Raw genomic sequence first — 17,488 nt, forward strand, 5'->3', positions numbered from 1 at the left:
TTCATTGTTAGGTCTTTTTAAGCACTTGCCTCCTCTAATATCCTGTTCAGCAACCGTCAGCACCACAGGGCTAAATCTATTTGGGTTGACCCCAGTCTTGCATGCATATAATAAAAATGCCATAGCATATTCCTTGTGTGAATGACATTTTCATGCTCTGAGCCTTTTTGTTTTGTTTACAAGAACATCCACTGGGGCAGAATCTGTAAACAACATATCTGGTGAGACTTTTTGTTCTTGATACGTATGAGAGATGTACATATAAATATGAAAATGCTGCTGTGTTTGCATTTACAGCATTTAAAAGCTCTACAGGGTTTTTACAACCAGGTTGTGTATTTGGCTGGGGGGAAATTTCAAGAAAATAACAGAAATTTGATAAATAAAAATGTTGCCGTAAATGTCACCAAGTTGTCAAATGTTTTTTAATCTTAACACAAAAATCAAAGCACATGAATGCAGTGGATTTAAAGTCATTTCCAAAGATGCCAAGGAATTAGCAGTGAGTGATATTTAAATGTTAGTCTTAGACATTTAAGTTGTACAATGAGTATTTTCCAGTCAGTTAAAAGCAGCAAAGGAGAAGAAAGAGAAGTATGAACTCTAGGATTCTCTCCTGTGTCGTGGAGTGGTGAAACACCAGCCAATGAGGATTTGAAGGAAAAACCCTGCTTGTTTCAGAACTTGTTAAACACAGAGATGGTGTTAACATGCTTTGTTCCAGCACCACTGCACTACCCCCACCTACACACACACACACACACACCTACACACACACACACACCCCTCCTCCACTACTATATCCAAACACACCCCTTTTCAAAGTTGAGTAAACCTGCAGAGAAGCAGCGAAGGGAGCTTGGCCCTGATTTCAGTGCTGTGGAGGAGCCAGGGGGCCCAGGGGACACTCAGGTTACCAGCATTGAATCCTGCAGTATTAGCAGGGCACAGTGAAATAACAGCCTGCCATCTGGAACCTATGCTAAAGCCATCCTAGCCTTGCAGCGTTCAATCACACTGACCTCAATTAAGTGTTATTTGTTCAGTATTTTTATTCACTTCTTCCTTTGCCTGCAGATCTTTCTGTCCTGCGTTGTAATGTATTCCCTAACTGTGTCACATCCTGAGCAGAGAGTTTATGTTTTTCATGCAGGTCTTCTATTTGCATGAGCTTTCCCATTAAACTTTAAGCAGGTCCACCTCAGAGGAGGCTTCAGGAGAGAGCACCATGAGTGCAAAGGAATAAGCCTGGTCTTTGTGTGAAAGACATGCTGCATGGTACGCTTGGTAAGAGTGGGGTTTTTTGGTGAGGGCTCATGCTCATGACTCTACATGGTCTTTCTTGACCCCACTTAAAAGGGGGCATGATGAGTGCTCTTGAGCAGGTCTTTTCTCTTTTCAGCCTTTATGGCACTCACTTTCTGCATTCAGAAGGGAAGGTTTTACTGTGATGTCCGTCATCAGTTTGGTATGGACAAAGTTTATTTCCAATGTTCTCTAAAACACATTTAAGTATTCCGTTATTGTTAGATGCTGACTGTATTAGATTTATTTTTAAGTGTAAACATAAAATAAAATCACCTTTTGTCTGTCTTCTGTGAAGTGCAGATTATAATTTTCAACCCCAGCATGCCAATATTTTCTTTCCTCAATTTGTTTCCTAAAAGAATAAAAAAGCAATCTTGATATTTTTTTTTGTCTTTTAAGGTTTTCATTCAATGCAAAATCATTTAAAAACAGGTTTTGTTTAACCAATAATGCTTATCATGATGTCAGATCATTAGGGTGTTTTTTTGTTTATTCTAGATATTTAATTGGTACTGGATTGTTATTTATTATTGACCTGTTTTAGTTCTTGACATTTGCTCGACTGGGGAATTGAGTCAGCCTGAGTTGTGGATTGCACTTGAAATGGAGCCAAGCGAGTACATGTGTTTTGAAACACAACTTGGAACTGTATTAAAGTTGGTCACTACTCTGAAATAAATGTAAAACCTTTGGGTCTTCGGTACTCAAAATTTGAATTGGTCTCCATGGCTACATTTCTCTTGCAGTTCTTGCTCTTTCAGAAAAGCCCGTTTTAATCGCAGTTCATCGCCACTTAACAATTCACAAATTGGATGTGGTCTGACTGGCAGCAGTGGTTGGACACCCTTCAAACTAGGGTGAGGTTGGCAGTATTTTGAGAGACATGCCCACAGGAAAGGTGCCACACTGCTTTTTTTATACTGATGCTACTGAAAGTAGTTTTTAATTAGAATCTATGATTTATTTGGACTTTTCACTGTTTGGATTAAATCTTTGAAAAATTGTAACAAATATCATGTTACACATCAGAGTTATTGAGTCATTTTCAAGTGAGAACCCAAGTAGAGTGCAAAGTCCGTTTTGCTGCTGATTATCGGGACCTGGCAACATCAGAAATCAGATCAAATACTTCTGTGTACTGCAGTCAGAATTATCAAGGAATGCATTAGCATGGGGGGCGCAGCCTTGGATAACTGGTGATTAATCCCGTCCACGTTGGGCATCAAGTGATTTAAATGACATATTTAAAATTGCAAAAGTTTCGATCACTGTACCAAACTTTTCAGTAAGGTTTTATCATTCAAGAGTCATACATCTTTGCTTTTCAGGTTTGATGCATTCTCACTCATAAAAATTTCATTTTGACTCCAGAGGTCTTTTTCCTTGATGCATGCAAAATATGCAAAAAGTGGGAAAGAAAGAGAAAGAGGAGGAAGAAATGATACTTTCTTTAGAAAGTTAAAGCAGTGGGAGTTATTGTAGCCCATAAAAGACCATTGGCATTTTATTCAGAATAAAGTATTAGTCTCAGTTTTTATTTTATTTTTGTTTATTCTTTTACAAAGGACGTGTTTTCTTTAGAGTCTATCACCCGTGCCACAGTCAGGAATTCCAAAAAGAAATGGGAGGTGTATGAAGCCTCTCTTTCTTATCTCTATTTACTTTTTGTGATGAGTGAGCTCTGGTCAAAAATTGCCTGGTGCCGTGTGGCATGCTGTCAACATGTCACAGTACTGGCTGCATGCCAGAGATGCCAAGCAGGTACAGACTGTGCAGTGGGCATTTTGAATTGTCTGCTAAATATCCCCTGCCATCAGTGCTAGACATCAATAGCAAAGTATGTCCTTAAAGGCCAAGAGACACATCCCAGAGGAATTCCCAAACAGGTGACACAGGGAACACTGCAGATGGCCTCTGAGCATGCTGCTATTTTTAGTGTACTTTTGCATAGATTTTCTGACTGAAGTGCAGGACATTATAACTACCCACCAAAGGTAGCATGCTGAAAAATACTGTGCAAGCATCAGTGAAGACCAAACCTTGATACATTTCATAACTACTACTACTACTACTACTAATAATAATACATTTTATTTGAGGGCGCCTTTCTAAAACCCAAGGTCACCTCACAAAGAGAAAAAGATATCAATAAAACAGTAGATTAAACTAGATTGAAATTAATTAAAATAATAATTCTAAATAATATTCTTAACCAATCATGTACACAGACTCTGCCAGCCTACATTTTGGTAGCTTTACAATAACTTAATATCCAAGTCTGGAAGCAGTGCACCCCTGTATCCATTTGGTTAATAGATCCATTAAGCAGCATGGTGTGAGCCGAGTGCGGCTGCTGTGTGGAGCGCAGGCTGACGTGTTAATTCTGGGTAATTTATTACCCTGGGTGTCGACGGGCACGGCGCTTCTGACAGATTCTGTCTCACTGGGATCACCTCAGCCTGGCTTCCATGGGCATTGCCTGCTTAGCAGTGACTTCAGCATGGGGTGCTCACATCCGCTGATGCAAGTATGATGTAAAACCCTTTAGCGCAGGAAAACAACAGTGAAGATGCACATAGTGTGGCATTGTATTAGACTGGCAGTCTTTGAAGATAGAAGGCTAAAAGCACACCTGTGGAGAGAGAGATGGTAATCAAATGTACTCCGAATGTTATAGGCACTTGCTGGCTCTCATATGGTTTTATTTATGGAAGTATCCTTTTCTGTCTAGGGCCGAGCTGTTATTAAATTACAAACGCTGATTGTGGCCTAGAGCTGTAGTGATCAATCCTAATTTACTCGGAGAATTAAATTTATATATAAGAGGATGCAGTGCCCTGGCCTGATAGATGAAAGGGCATTTCCCTCTTATGCGCAAACAATCAAAATGGCTTAAAAAAGAGACTATACATATGGGATTTAGATTTTTGTTGTTGTTGTTTTAATAACATATAACGCAGGGCTTTCGCTGGAGAATAAAAGCTGCTTTAAGGACTGATAATAGATAAGCCAAAAAAGAAAATGCACAGGCGTTTGTGCGTGAGGGTTTTTTTGCAGGCCTCAGCACTGTCTAATGTGCAGCCGGTGGGATCAGAGAGTGCAAACCTCTGGTGCCTTAGAGGCAGCGAAAGGGGATTGTGCAGGTCAACACAGCACTGCCAAACTACCCTTCAGCCATTTCATGTTATAATCAGTTGAGGGCAAATCAACATATGCAAATTCTTAGTGCCCCAAGAAAATCCTCTTAGAATTTTTGTCTGCACCGAGAGGATGGGAGAATGGATTTCTTTCTTCATGATCAATATTATTAGAGATTTCCTTTTTTTTCAATGCAATTTTGCAATGCTCTGTTTTCAGCTCTAGAAAATGGGTGCTTTCTGTTTACAGTAGGCCACTGCAGCAGCCACGCCTTTTAAAACATTGCATCTTTATAGCCGGAGCTGTCATCCGGTCGATGATGAAGCTACAGGGTGATTAGCCCCACCCAGAGGCTGCTGAGATGGGAGATGTGGGAGGTGTGTGGTTGTCAAAGCAGGGCTTGTGGAGATGACTCAGTTAAGCACTTAAGAGTAAGATCATTGCCATGCAGGAACCCTTCGTCTAGCTTTGCTGCGTGTGCTGATTTTTTACTGTTGATATTGAGCAGCTGCAGATTTAGTTGTCTCAACACGGTCGTGTATGCTTCTTGTTGTGCATCAGGTTATGGCATGCGTCTCATGTTCTCGAGCTGATTCATTTTGCAAAGTGCAGCTAAGATCTTTATTATTGCTGTTGTGAAGAAACCTAATGACTGCAGTTTATGTGATTGATTGATGCTTTTATTATATACAGCACCTTCTAAGGTTCAGTATTGTACTTTGATCAAAGATGAGAATGCATCTGCATATAATGCATATAAATCCTTGCATAAATGGACTAAAACTATTAGTTTTTGGGCTGCTAACACTGAAATTCAGCTTTGCAGAGCCACTACACTGCCTATGATGGGATTTTTTTCCATAAGGAAAAAAAGAAAACCTCCCCAAAAAAGTCCTCTAAGTTATATTCAGATATACAGACTCCTGTAGTGACACTGGTGATAGCAAGACGTTGCTAAGTCTGTGATGTTTGCAGTGCAGTTCTTTGTCCGGTCCCTACATGAGTTATCATGAGGAAATCTCTGGACCCCAGTGTGAAAAGATTGTAATTGGTATCCAGCAGTACAAGAGCACTGCCTCACACTCTGCTTGCGGGGAGTTCTTCCACTCCTTAAGAGCAACATGGTGGCCGTTTATTAACCTCGTCTCCAACAACCTGTCACAGAGTAAAAAATAGAGCAGGGTGTTTTCAACGTGCAGCTTGATGCTGGGATTGCACTTTGAAGAAAAATATGGGTTAGATGATCTGATTACTAGTGGATGGCCCTAAATGCTCCAATTATAGACAACAGGCTGGAGCTACTTTTATGAAGTAACTTAAGTTACATTTGACAGTGTGCTCTATATTGTGTACTACAGGCTTTTCTTTGAGCCCTGCACAAGGAGATATGTATTGGCACAGTTACAGGAGACTTGAAGTCCAAATAGAAATGATCACTTGAGACAAATTTGGATGCAGTTTTTCTTTTGTTTTTGTATTATATATTTTTTTGCTCTTTGTTGTATGTTGTATGTGCATAGATGGGGCAATAATCGAAATGTCCATTTGCACTAAGGTTTCTGTGTTTAGAAAAAAAATGTTACTTAATAGGCAGATAAAATACACTGGCCAGCTAATAGAGGTGGGAATCACCATACATCCCACGATACGATATTATCACAATACTTAACGCACGATACGATATTATTGGGATTTTTTAAAAATATTTTGCGATATTCAGATTCTGTACATAAAGGTAAACTTTATCAATATTCATTTTATCTAATATTAAAGTCTCGCACTCAGTCTTTCTCTCATTTCAGTTTTATTGTTGACAAACTGAACGGTTTGTATTACAGTCTAGTCCAACTTAACTGAACGCAACCATCTGGTACAATTATAGCTATTCTGAACTATGCAATTTCTGAAAACTATGCAGCCTCTTCAGCAACTGAAGAATTTGAAAGTAAATTAAAACAAAATATAATTTTACATTAAATAAAAAAGTAAACTGTCATGTTTATTGCTGCCAAAAAAATGTTAAACACATTTGGACAGTGAAGGAATGTCAGGATTCTTGCTCAGAAAAAGGATCAACATGCTCTGAAGTCAGAGCACAAAAACCTTTTTTGTAACAAAATATCGATTTCTGCTGTCCCTGTATCGATACATTATTAGCAAACAAAATATCACAATACTACACAGTATCGATTTTTTCCCCCACCCCTACCAGCTAATGTATTTTACACGTACATGAGTGTGGTGCGTTGCTAAACATTATTCGTGCACCCTTTTTGGATTCAGTAACTGTAGGATCATAAAGGTGTGATATAATATGACTAATTTTGTAAATATTAGATTTCCAAGAAACAGGATACATTTTATTTTCTTATTATTATTCAGGAGCACATAAGCCCCCTGCTTTTTATGCTTTTTGCACTCTTTCAAATGACATACTTTCGTAGTTAAATGGTACACTAATAAAGTGCTGGGAATAAGTTGAAAACATTAGCGTTCTGAGCCTTTTTTGCACTTTATGTTAAGTAGCAGCATCAGTTGAATTACTCCTGAGGCCAATTCAAAGACAGCTCTGTATAGAAAAATATTTTTGGAACAAGACAAGTCATGCTGAGGTAAATGTCTAGAAGAGTAAAATACACTTTTGAGATGCCAAGACATATATTTAAGTATTCTGAGATCAAGGAAAGCAGAAAACCTACTGGTGTTAGCAAACTGCCAAGTTCATTTAAGCAAAACAACAGAAAACTGTTAATTAGGCCTGCTGATATTAAGACAGCATTTATCAAACCACTTTATAAAAATGAATTGCTCTTGTCTGCAGTGCAGACTGCTAAAATTACTAGAAATATTACTACATATTTAAATTTCTCAGTTAAAACAGACAAAAATAGATTAAAACATTTCAGATGGCTAATTTCAGACATTTTGAAATTTCATCAAATGTTGCCAGCCTCTGTTGCAAATAACAGGAGATCTGCAATAGCCAGAAAGCTTAGGTCACCTGAAAGATGTTTGTTGATTGTATTGCAATGGGATTTTGTGGCTCAGGCACTGTTGGAAAGACTGAGTCATGCAAGCTGATCTTGGAAAAGTCAACACAAGAATCCCCCATCCCCATCATAATAATAACAAAACTTCACAACCTTTTTTGAGTAGCAGCTGGCAGTCTAGTTTTATTTTAATCTGCTTGTACTGCAAAATATACAGTACATCTCTGAGATTTCTGGAGTTAATTTAAATATATTGCAGTTAAATAGATTTTAGGTAGGGTATATGAGTAGTTCCAAATAAACAGTTTTTAGAAATATAATTATTACTTAACAGATTTTACTTTTTAATTTTTCTATATGCAGTATTTGAAGGCGGTCAGCAGCAGATATCAAATGCGTTCTCCTCTCTGAACCGCGTTATGACACACACATAGTCTCCACGCATTGAAGAAGGGTGTTTTTGTAATTCCGATGAATCACTCCTTAAGGCAGGAACTAGCACTACACAATATTTGTGTTCAGTGCGTCATTTATTTATAGCATTTCAGCCCTATAGACCTTCCTCGGGCTAAAGCTGCAAATTCTCAAATATTTTTAACAATAAATATCAACCAAGTTTACAGTAAGTTGATTATTGCTTCGCTGGTATTAGCTTTGGTTTCACTTCAGGCCAAACTATAAATCATTCAGGTCTAGCCTTTGCAGGGTAATGAGCATTAGTCCGCAGACTAATGAGAGACAGGTCACCACCGGAGCACTTCAACCTAGTGGAGAGGTTCTCTTTCAAACCTGCGTGAACTCCACATTTATTTGCCGTCTCGCTTTTTCTTCGGGACTACAGCAAACCTTACCAAAACATATTGTTTCCCGTCTTTCCATTAATTCCTAACATGTGTATGTACAGAACTCTGAATCAATCTTCGCGTTCTGTATTTTGCCGAGGCCAGCAGTGTATATCAGTGGTGTAAAGTGAATAAATAGACTGCTTCTCCCTGTTATTTACCGGGCTGGTTTAAAAGCATTATTCCATTGCCTGCTCCTTCTGTCAGGGCTAAACCTTGAATTGCTTAGAGTGATTAGTAGCAGGGAGCGTGCTGCAGCACTGGTCCCAGACTACTTTTGTTTATGTAAAGGCTTTTACGCATTCTGTTTAATGCGCTGGTGGGGCTCGCTTTTGATCCCGGAAGGAGGCGGCCGTTGAGATACCTCCCCACCACCACTATGCCCCCTCTCCTCCGCAGCTTGTATTAGCACTACTGAATTCAGATCTGTTTGGCAGGCCATTCAGCCCCCCGACCCCATCTACCCAGCTCTTTTTTCCTCTATTGAAAACACACCTTTCTGTTGGCTGAGGAGGCTTTTCTATAGAGTCTAAGCATGTGAAAATTTTCCAGAAAAGAAATAAATGGAGCCTGCATGGAGCACTTCTTGCTTTCAATAGACCTTGTAGACAGTGTTACTGATACCTGCCCAATTTTCCTCTCAGCTGCACTATGAGCTGCTTGTATGTGTAGATGTTTGTCTGCAGTGTTGTGAGCTTTCTTTCACAGATTATTTGACTATGTGACTTGATAAGTAAAAGTTTTTCACCTGATCTCTTATGTATACATTGCTTTAGCCTGATAACTTTAAAGGGGGAAATAGTTGCAGTGATTTAGTAAAACATGGGCAAACTTACATGAAGATACAGTAAATAGGCAGAAACAGAATTTGTACTATTTTAATGAGCTTGAGAGTCAAAACTTGGTATGACCACCTTTATTCTTCTAGACAGCCAGAACTGCCTTAGACAAGCTTTCTTATCATTCCTTCAAGTGATAAAGAATATTTCTAAGGAATAATTCTCCAGGCTTCTTGAAGTGTATTCCAAAGTTCTTCTTTGGATGTTGGCAGCCTTTTGTTCTGTCCTCTGTAAAGGAAAGTCCATACTGCTTCAATAAATATAAGGTATGGGCTCTAGGGAGGCCAAACCATAATTGATATGATAGTTTTCCATTGTGTGTTTTTCTATACAGGTGTGCTTTTGCTGTATTGGCAGTGTGTTTGGGATCATCATCATGCTAAAAAAAGTAAGCCATTGCCAGTCAGAAGATTTACATGCGTGATTGGTCGATATCTGACTGTACTTTTCTGTGTTCATCATCATCATCGTCTGTGTTGCATCAGCCTGTAAAGATTTTCCAACACCACTGGCTAAAATGCAGCCCCAAAGCATAAATGTTTTCCCCACTTTTTGTTCTTTTGTCCTCCATCTTTCCAGTTTCCTCAAATTTTCTAAGCACAGACTGCTGATATAGGCCCGGTTTTTGGCTCATACCTCTTTGGGAATCCCTTTGTTGGTGCAAAAATGCTATTTTATGCTTGTCAAACTGTAGTATCTAAAAGATTAAACTCCAAATAATGGATTTTTATGACAGACATTTACCAATTTTCTCTTAATGTGTAAGTCATTTGTAGGCTTAACAAAAAAGAGCATCCCTCTGAAAATAGTGAGCTACAAGTACTGGACTGAAAAAAATTGCCAGTGTCAAAAGGAAAACAAACTTGAAGAACTATTGCTCAAGATAACCTAAAATAAATGACAAGAAAGCTTTGAAAGCTTTAGAAAGCTTCGTGCCTTAGAAGCAAAGTATACAGAAAAATAGACTTTTTGCACAGTCTTGTATCTTTACAGTAGGTGTTACAGATAATACAGTTCTAACATTTTAATGATCAGTTGCAATATTATTTAGATTTAGTACATAGCCTTAAAACTTATATTCTTATTAAATTACATTTGCATTAAAATATTTTGTTTCATGCACCTGAACATTACCAGCTGTTACTTATCAGCTATTATCTTAAAATAGCATCACCCATGAGGAAAACTTTAAATGCCAGTGTTTATGATCAATCAATTAAGAGATTTCACAAGCAAGTAATCTGTAATTGCATCGGAAAATACTCAAAGGAATCTGATAAACACTGTGTGAAAATGCTCTAAGGTGCTGGAGTATGATATTAAATTCAATGCGTTTAGGCTGTGCTATAACAATAATACCGGAGATATTTTAAGGAATGTTATAATACCAACTGAATTGTAGGTTACATCACATGGATTCAAAGCCTCTGCTTTTCCCTTCCATGCTCCATACTTGGCACTGTTGTGATAACAGCTGAAGGACACATCATGCAAGGCAACATGGCTTCTGCTGCCACGGCTCAAATAGATTTTCTTCTTTGTTGGATTCGCAAACATTTTGTTTTGCAGATTTTAACATATTATTATGTTAAGTTGAGGTTTGTTTTGTGTAATTCACAATGGCGCCTACGTTGTGTTTATCAGCATGTTGTTTTGTCGTGGTTGGCTGGTCGGGCGGAAGATGTAGGTCATGGCAGCAGTCACACTGGGAGATGCGCATCTTAAATTATTGACACTATCACAATTCTGTCCTAGGGTTTCTGTAACAATAGGAAAGCAAACATTTTGTTGCCATAACCAAATATATTGTAAATATTTTCTCATTGCCATTTTTTTTCTCAGGGTCCAAAATTGCAAAGTTTTTGCTCTGTGACGAATGTTACCATTTAGTCTCGAATACTGCATGGAAAAATCTATGACATGTAAAGAGCAGCAAGCAGTTAATTATAATGGAAAACAGGATTGTGCTGCGAGAGAAGGCTAGATTTATATGCACCGGTGCTGAATAGCAATTCTCAGCACGCTGCTAATTGTTTGATGGATAGTACAGACCCATTTGCATTTATATTGTACCCCAATTGCCTCCCACCTATTTAGATCACATATTTAACTCCTGACACTGGACCAATGGCCATAGTAACCTCCAGACAAAAACCTCAACAAGTGCTTTAACATGAGCTTCACTAAGTTACTTTTGCACTACAGATAAACTACAGGTGGTTTATTTTATGCTTTGCTTTGGCAGGTTTTGTGAAAGACAAAAGACTACCTTTGGAACAAGGAACTCCTGCAGCTACAGCAGTTTCCACTTAATCACATAAGAGTTGTCTTTAGCGTAAGTTTGTTTTGGGGAGTTAAGATGTGCTGATTATACAGAATTAACTGACTGCAGTTTGTTCAGCAAAACTTAACGGTAACTCATTTTCTAAGCAGAAATCAGTTAACCCGAGTAACCATTTAAGAGCGGTGACGCTGATGTACTGGAGAACTGTGAAGATTTATAGAGGCTAGGTTTATTGCTTTTTAACACTGAATTAATAAGACTATATAAAACAGGTAAAAAATGGCCTGAACTAAAATTAACCGGAACCCTGGAAGAGATTGGAACAGCTGGCTAGTCCGTTTCTTAAAAACTGTATTTTTTTATCATGCTAATATTGCAGGTTGCATGTCGCTGGTAGCTGGTTACGTTCCGTCTGAAAGCAGCAGCACTAACCTTTCTCCAGTAAGTTATACTGGTTTTAACCTTTCTTCCTAAGCAGTGAAATTCAGTTCCTGAAGAAGGAAGTGAAAAGTTTGCAAGTATTACTTCTTAATTGTGACTTTTTCTTCAGGAGCTCCAGTGGTCTTTCTTTTATCTATGGTAGCTCATTCTAAGTTGTATTGGCTGATTGTGATCTCCGATGCACCTTGAAGTACTGAATGGGTCAGATGAGTTTTAAATCTGTTCTTGCTTCCCAGCAGATATTTCAACAAGGACCTCATGCATCACTGTGTCTGATGACTTGAACTGACAATTCATTTATTATTGAATACTCCCTGCAAGCCCTTTTCTGTGGAACCACATTATTGCACTGCTTACAGCTGCTATACATCTGCTTTACACCCACAGACAAACCTGACTCTACCCTGGTCAGTTGTAGACAATGTAATTGAAAAATGCGGAGTCTGCAATTGCTTTAAAGAGGAAAATAGACCATCCATCATTTCTTTGTCTATCCAGAGAGACCTCAATTGATTTTGGATCATTCCATAGATATGCAGTTAGCGTCTTTTTGGCACTGCTCGAGGTCTGCATCTAAGGCTTTAGGAGAACTTTGTCTTTAGAATAAAAGCTTGATTATTATCTTCATTTTAGAGATTTCAGTTCATGGCAGTTATGTCTTTTTTACTGTTCTTTGTAAATAACTTTTCTTAGTCTTTGTAAAAATACCCTCATTAACCTTCTCCTTCGGTGCTTCAAGGCACTTTGTTCATTCCCTTGAGCCTACCATGAGATGATAATAACATTTTAAAAATAGGCCTTGTATCACATATTACTTCTATTTTTTTTAGTGAGTGATGATATAACTAAAACCTTCTGTTTATTATCTTCACACACAAGTACATTAGAATAACGGTGGCGTTTCCTTTGTTTTGGAACGCTCTCACAGGATTTAGACTTGGGTAGATGAAGAACAACAACAGCTTTGCTCTCTGGCACCGAAACACAATGATAATGTCAGATGTTGCTAAACACTGTTTAATTTTACAGGTGCCTTTTGTAAAAATTCTGACAGCAGCATTTAAGGTGTATAGGGTTTCAAGACTGGAGAACATTTGCATCCCATGTCATTTGTCACTGTGTATAGTCTGTTAGCCTCTTTGAAAAAAACTTCACGAGGTTTCCCATGGTCTCAAAACTACATCTCATTGCATACTAGCCGATTAGTAATGAGGAGGAAGGGCTGTGCAGAACAGAGATGGCCAAAGCACTGAGCCCAGCTCTCAGGAAACAAAAACAATGCACTTTACAGAACATTCTTGAAACTTTAGAAAGCTGCTTGTTGTCTGGTACCTCACATTTGCATAGCATCAAGGATCTCGAGTAAAAGGTAAAAATTAGCAACTCATACAGGCTGCATTTGAAATGTTGGGAGCAGCTGAAGTGCTCTTGTGGCAGAAGAGTGGGAGCATTCGCCCTGCGCCCCCACCCCCACAACCCTCCACCTCCCCATGTGGCAGAGGTCCTGCTATTGAGGCCTCAAGTCATTAATCACCAGGATCTTTTCAGCTGTCAATACGTACAAAAAGAAAGCCCCAACACCAACAATGGCATCTTTGAAAAATAAACTTTTTTTTGGAGAAAGGGCAAATATAGTTCACTACGGATTATTGTTTACTGTTCTGTCCGGCACAAATCTCATACAGTATTCATAAAGAGCTTATCTTGTGAAAAAATCCTTGTCTGAACAGCGCAGCCATATTGTCAGTTAAACCTCCCAGATTTGCCTGGTGTGTTTTTTATCTTTCGTTCAGAGAGCCGTCTTCTAGCGTCCAGTGAGTTGCATCCTGCGTTTGGTTATAGTAATTCATTGTCAAGTGTTGAGGCAGGCAGAATTGAAAAAGAACCCTGTGGCATGAATGGTAAGGTGTTCAGCTCGTGAAATATAATTATCATGGCAATGCATTTGGATGAAGCAGAAATACAGGTTACTCTGAGCTTCAGAGTGAACTGTGATCAAGCATTTTTGTAAGGTTTCCATTAGGGCTGCCAGGATTAGTCGACTAGTCACGATTACGTCGACTATCAAAATCGTCGACGACTAATTTAATAGTCGATGCGTCGTTCGAAGCTTTGTAAGATCACAAAAGACGCAGGAATAAGTAGTAGGATTTAAGAGTGTAATAACGGACTGAAACAGAAGATGGCAGCACTGCATGTACAAGGATGCCAGTTGCCGTTAAACCCGAAGAAGAAGCTGTGTCCCATAATTCATAGCGCGGCCCAGAACAGTTGTCAACAATGGCGCCAGCTAGTTAGTTTTAATATTACTCTTATTATTCTTTCTGGGTCACAAAATAAACGTTTAACATATTTTCAGGCGAGAATGTAGCTGTATAAACCTCAAATATCTGCTCGGTTTATTAAGACATCACATATTTTTAAAAGCGCCGACGTTTTCGGAGAAGTCTGTTACCCACTAGCTCGATAGCTAGCCGTAGGCAAGGCTCACTAGAGCCGCTGAGAACACCGGACTCCCGACAAAGCATTTTCAAACCCACCGCTGTCTTTCACTACTCAGGTTAAACATGACATATAAGTCACTTAGATAACTTAAAAATGTTATTGTTTGGCTTTTTTCAGTATTTTATTTGTTCCTGAGTAAATCTGTTTGGCTGAGATTAAAGTTATAGTTTTTACACAGCTGAATAAATGTCAAGCAGACACCTGATTATGATAAGTGTGAGATGCTTGAGAATTTACTCCGGTGTCCTGTTATATTTTAGATAGCAAGAAGTTTATTAAACTTCACCGAAACAATCTGCAAATTTCATTAAAATTCAGTAAACTATCATCTTGTCTTTATTTTTAGTTAGCACATACCTTAAACACTTAAAGTTGTAAGCTAACGATAGTTATATAAGAGCAGATGCTGCTGGTGCAATAAGCTGTACGTTTTATGTCTAATGGATGATGATCTGATTATTCGACTAATCGCAAAAATAATCGGTGACTAGTTGACTATCAAAATAATCGTTTGTAGCAGCCCTAGTTTCCATTCATAGTGACATTTGTAGATGTGATCAAATGTTTTTATATCCACGTGGTCACTTCAAATGTCATATTTGCATGACAAAAATTGCTGTCCAGTGTACTAATACCCAATGACTTATGTCGTGCTTCTCTGAGACAGCAACGTCTTGCAGTTTTATCTTTATTTTCTTCTGTTTTCACTTCAACAGTTTGTCCTTGACGCCAAGAAAATAAAATGCACCACATAGCTGAATGCCTAAAGTTCTTCTCTGTGTAGATCTTATACTCTGTGTTCTGTTTGGCAGTAGTAGTTTTATGTTGCAGATTTTAATCATCTCTGTGGGTTCAGAGTAGTCTTAGATTTGTTTGAAACCTCCGTTTCCAACTGGTGATGATTTGTAACTTATAAACAACACAATTCATGGAAGGACACCTGCCACTTTTACAGATGCTGGAGTCCCAGCATTTCTATGTGGCACATAAAAAAGAATATTTGTGGGAGACTTGCACCGTAAACTTTATAGGTGCAAGATTTGTTGTGCAATATTTTATGAAATCTAATCCTAGTGGTTCTCCGGGCTCTCATTGTGTGTGCTGAGCCATGCATGCGCTGTTCGGGGGCATGCATTTGCATTTGATATGTTTCTGCAGCAGCTTGGTTAAGTGTGTGTATGTGGGTGTACGGACATTTTTATTTGAAAATAGTCAGTAATGCCTTTTTTTTTTAACATACTACCATTATGCTTCCTGAAATGATATGAGCATGTTTGAATTAGACATATTTTATACACATTTGAATGCCTTAACTTTATTTTGTGCGATGATAAAGGCTAAAATATTTTCTTTTTCTTTTTCTTCTACAGAACTCTCAAACTAAACTGGCATTGTAACCCACATTTGATTTTGGAAGCAGTGTGGAGGCAGCCATGGAAGTGAAGGAACGTAGACCCTACCGCTCACTTACTGCTCGGCAGGACACAGAGCGCCGTTACACTAGCTCCTCCGCAGACAGCGAGGACGGTAAACCCAACGCAAAGTCCTACAGCTCCAGTGAAACACTAAAAGCCTTCGACCATGATTCGAGGATGGCTTACGGGACCCGTGTCACGGAAATGGTTCATCACGAAGTGGATGAATTCAACCGACAAGGTTAGACAAAATAGTAGACGAGAAAATGTCATTAATATCACTTGGTATAGCTAGTAGCGGTTTATTAGTGATATGCATCATCATTTTTTAATGATGAATCTCTTATTAATTTACATTCAGTCGCAGTAGAGGTCACTCAGCATCATCCAACTATTAAGTAAGGTGGCTATGGATTGAACTTACCATGGCAGTGTTAAAAACTTCATGGAGGACATGCACACTTTCACCTGCCCGCTGAAATGCATAATTAATCATCTAAGTTTAAATGAAATATGATGGTATATTTAAATTTGCTTGCCACTTGATGTTGTAGTTCTGCTTTAGCAGAGCAAAAGCAAAAAAAGGCAACATTTAAATACAGTAAAACAGGGAATTGAGTTACAATTTGCCCCAGTGTAACAAGACATAGTTCTGATAAGGTACCCCGAAGTGAATATAGTGAAAGCATATAAAGATGTTTTGTTTTTTTAAATGTTAAACGTCCCAATCCTTCATGTACTTGCAACTCCACGACCACTGCTAGTGAAACCTTTGATCTATAGTGTGTGTTTTCTCCGCCCAGGCCATTAAATTGCTGTCATTTTCCCGCACTGAATACTGTTAATTATGTTAAGTGATGCAGCTAATTATGTGTATCTGTTGGCTTGCTGTAGGGGCAGACTTTTCCCTTCGAGATCTTGGCTTTGGAGATGCCCTCCCATCTCATGTCGCCACATACAGGACTGACCTGGGGATGGCACACCGTGAATATTCAGTCAGTGTGGGCTCAGATGCGGACACGGAGACAGACGGCATTATGTCACCAGAGCATGCAGTCAGATTATGGGGCCGCAGCAACACCAAGTCAGGCCGCAGCTCGTGCCTCTCCAGCAGGGCCAACTCCAATCTAACTCTGACTGACACGGAACATGAGAACACAGAAAATGGTAAGGAGCTTTGCTCTTTTTACTTTTTCTCAGCCATTTTTAATCAAAAAGCAGAGTCTGAATTTTTTGGTTTATTTTGACGCCGGTGTAAACAACGTAGCATGTTGTTTAACAGGAAAAGAAGAACAGCGTGAAATAAAGTCACAGTTTTAGACTAACTGATTATTATGTTAGGTTGAATAGTTTTTGGCATTGCTCAACTGGACTTCTTACAAGGACAAGATGAGCTGCAATTAAACATGACAGTTTCATTAAGCCTTTCAGATTTTTGCTTGATTATATTAGAAATTGGCCCAAAGACCAGCATAATTAGGATGTGACTTCTAAAAGGAGATGCGCTTATTAGTTTTCAGCACGATCAGAATTATTACCTGCCATTACCTCTGCTTTTTGTTTAGGGATCGCTTTATTCTTGCTTTCTTTCTGCTGAATCTGTTGTATTGTATTGGTCTTTGTCGGACAATGATCTGCCTTGGTGTTTCTGTTTTGTCCCAGAGCGCATGAAGTCTCTGTGTGTTTGCTCAGAAACTCACATATAAACCTCTTTAAATGAAAATTA

At 38.7% G+C, this 17,488-nt stretch overlaps 1 protein-coding gene across 11 annotated transcripts in view; it reads left to right on the top strand.

The window, feature by feature from the left end:
- tenm4 (teneurin transmembrane protein 4) overlaps positions 1–17,488 on the top strand; it is a 149,061-nt gene that overhangs the window by 18,808 nt on the left and 112,765 nt on the right. For all 11 annotated transcript variants that reach the window (XM_006796627.2, XM_006796629.2, XM_006796630.2 and 8 more), the window contains exons 2-3: positions 15,718–16,003; positions 16,657–16,929. In XM_006796627.2, coding sequence (XP_006796690.2) covers positions 15,781–16,003; positions 16,657–16,929 — 496 coding nt within the window. In that variant the 5' untranslated portion in view covers positions 15,718–15,780. The remainder of the gene's footprint in view (positions 1–15,717; positions 16,004–16,656; positions 16,930–17,488) is intronic.

The sequence above is a fragment of the Neolamprologus brichardi genome, chromosome 14 (genome assembly GCF_056152115.1).
Source record: "Neolamprologus brichardi isolate AB-2024 chromosome 14, ASM5615211v1, whole genome shotgun sequence".
In the NCBI taxonomy this organism is placed as follows: domain Eukaryota; kingdom Metazoa; phylum Chordata; class Actinopteri; order Cichliformes; family Cichlidae; genus Neolamprologus; species Neolamprologus brichardi.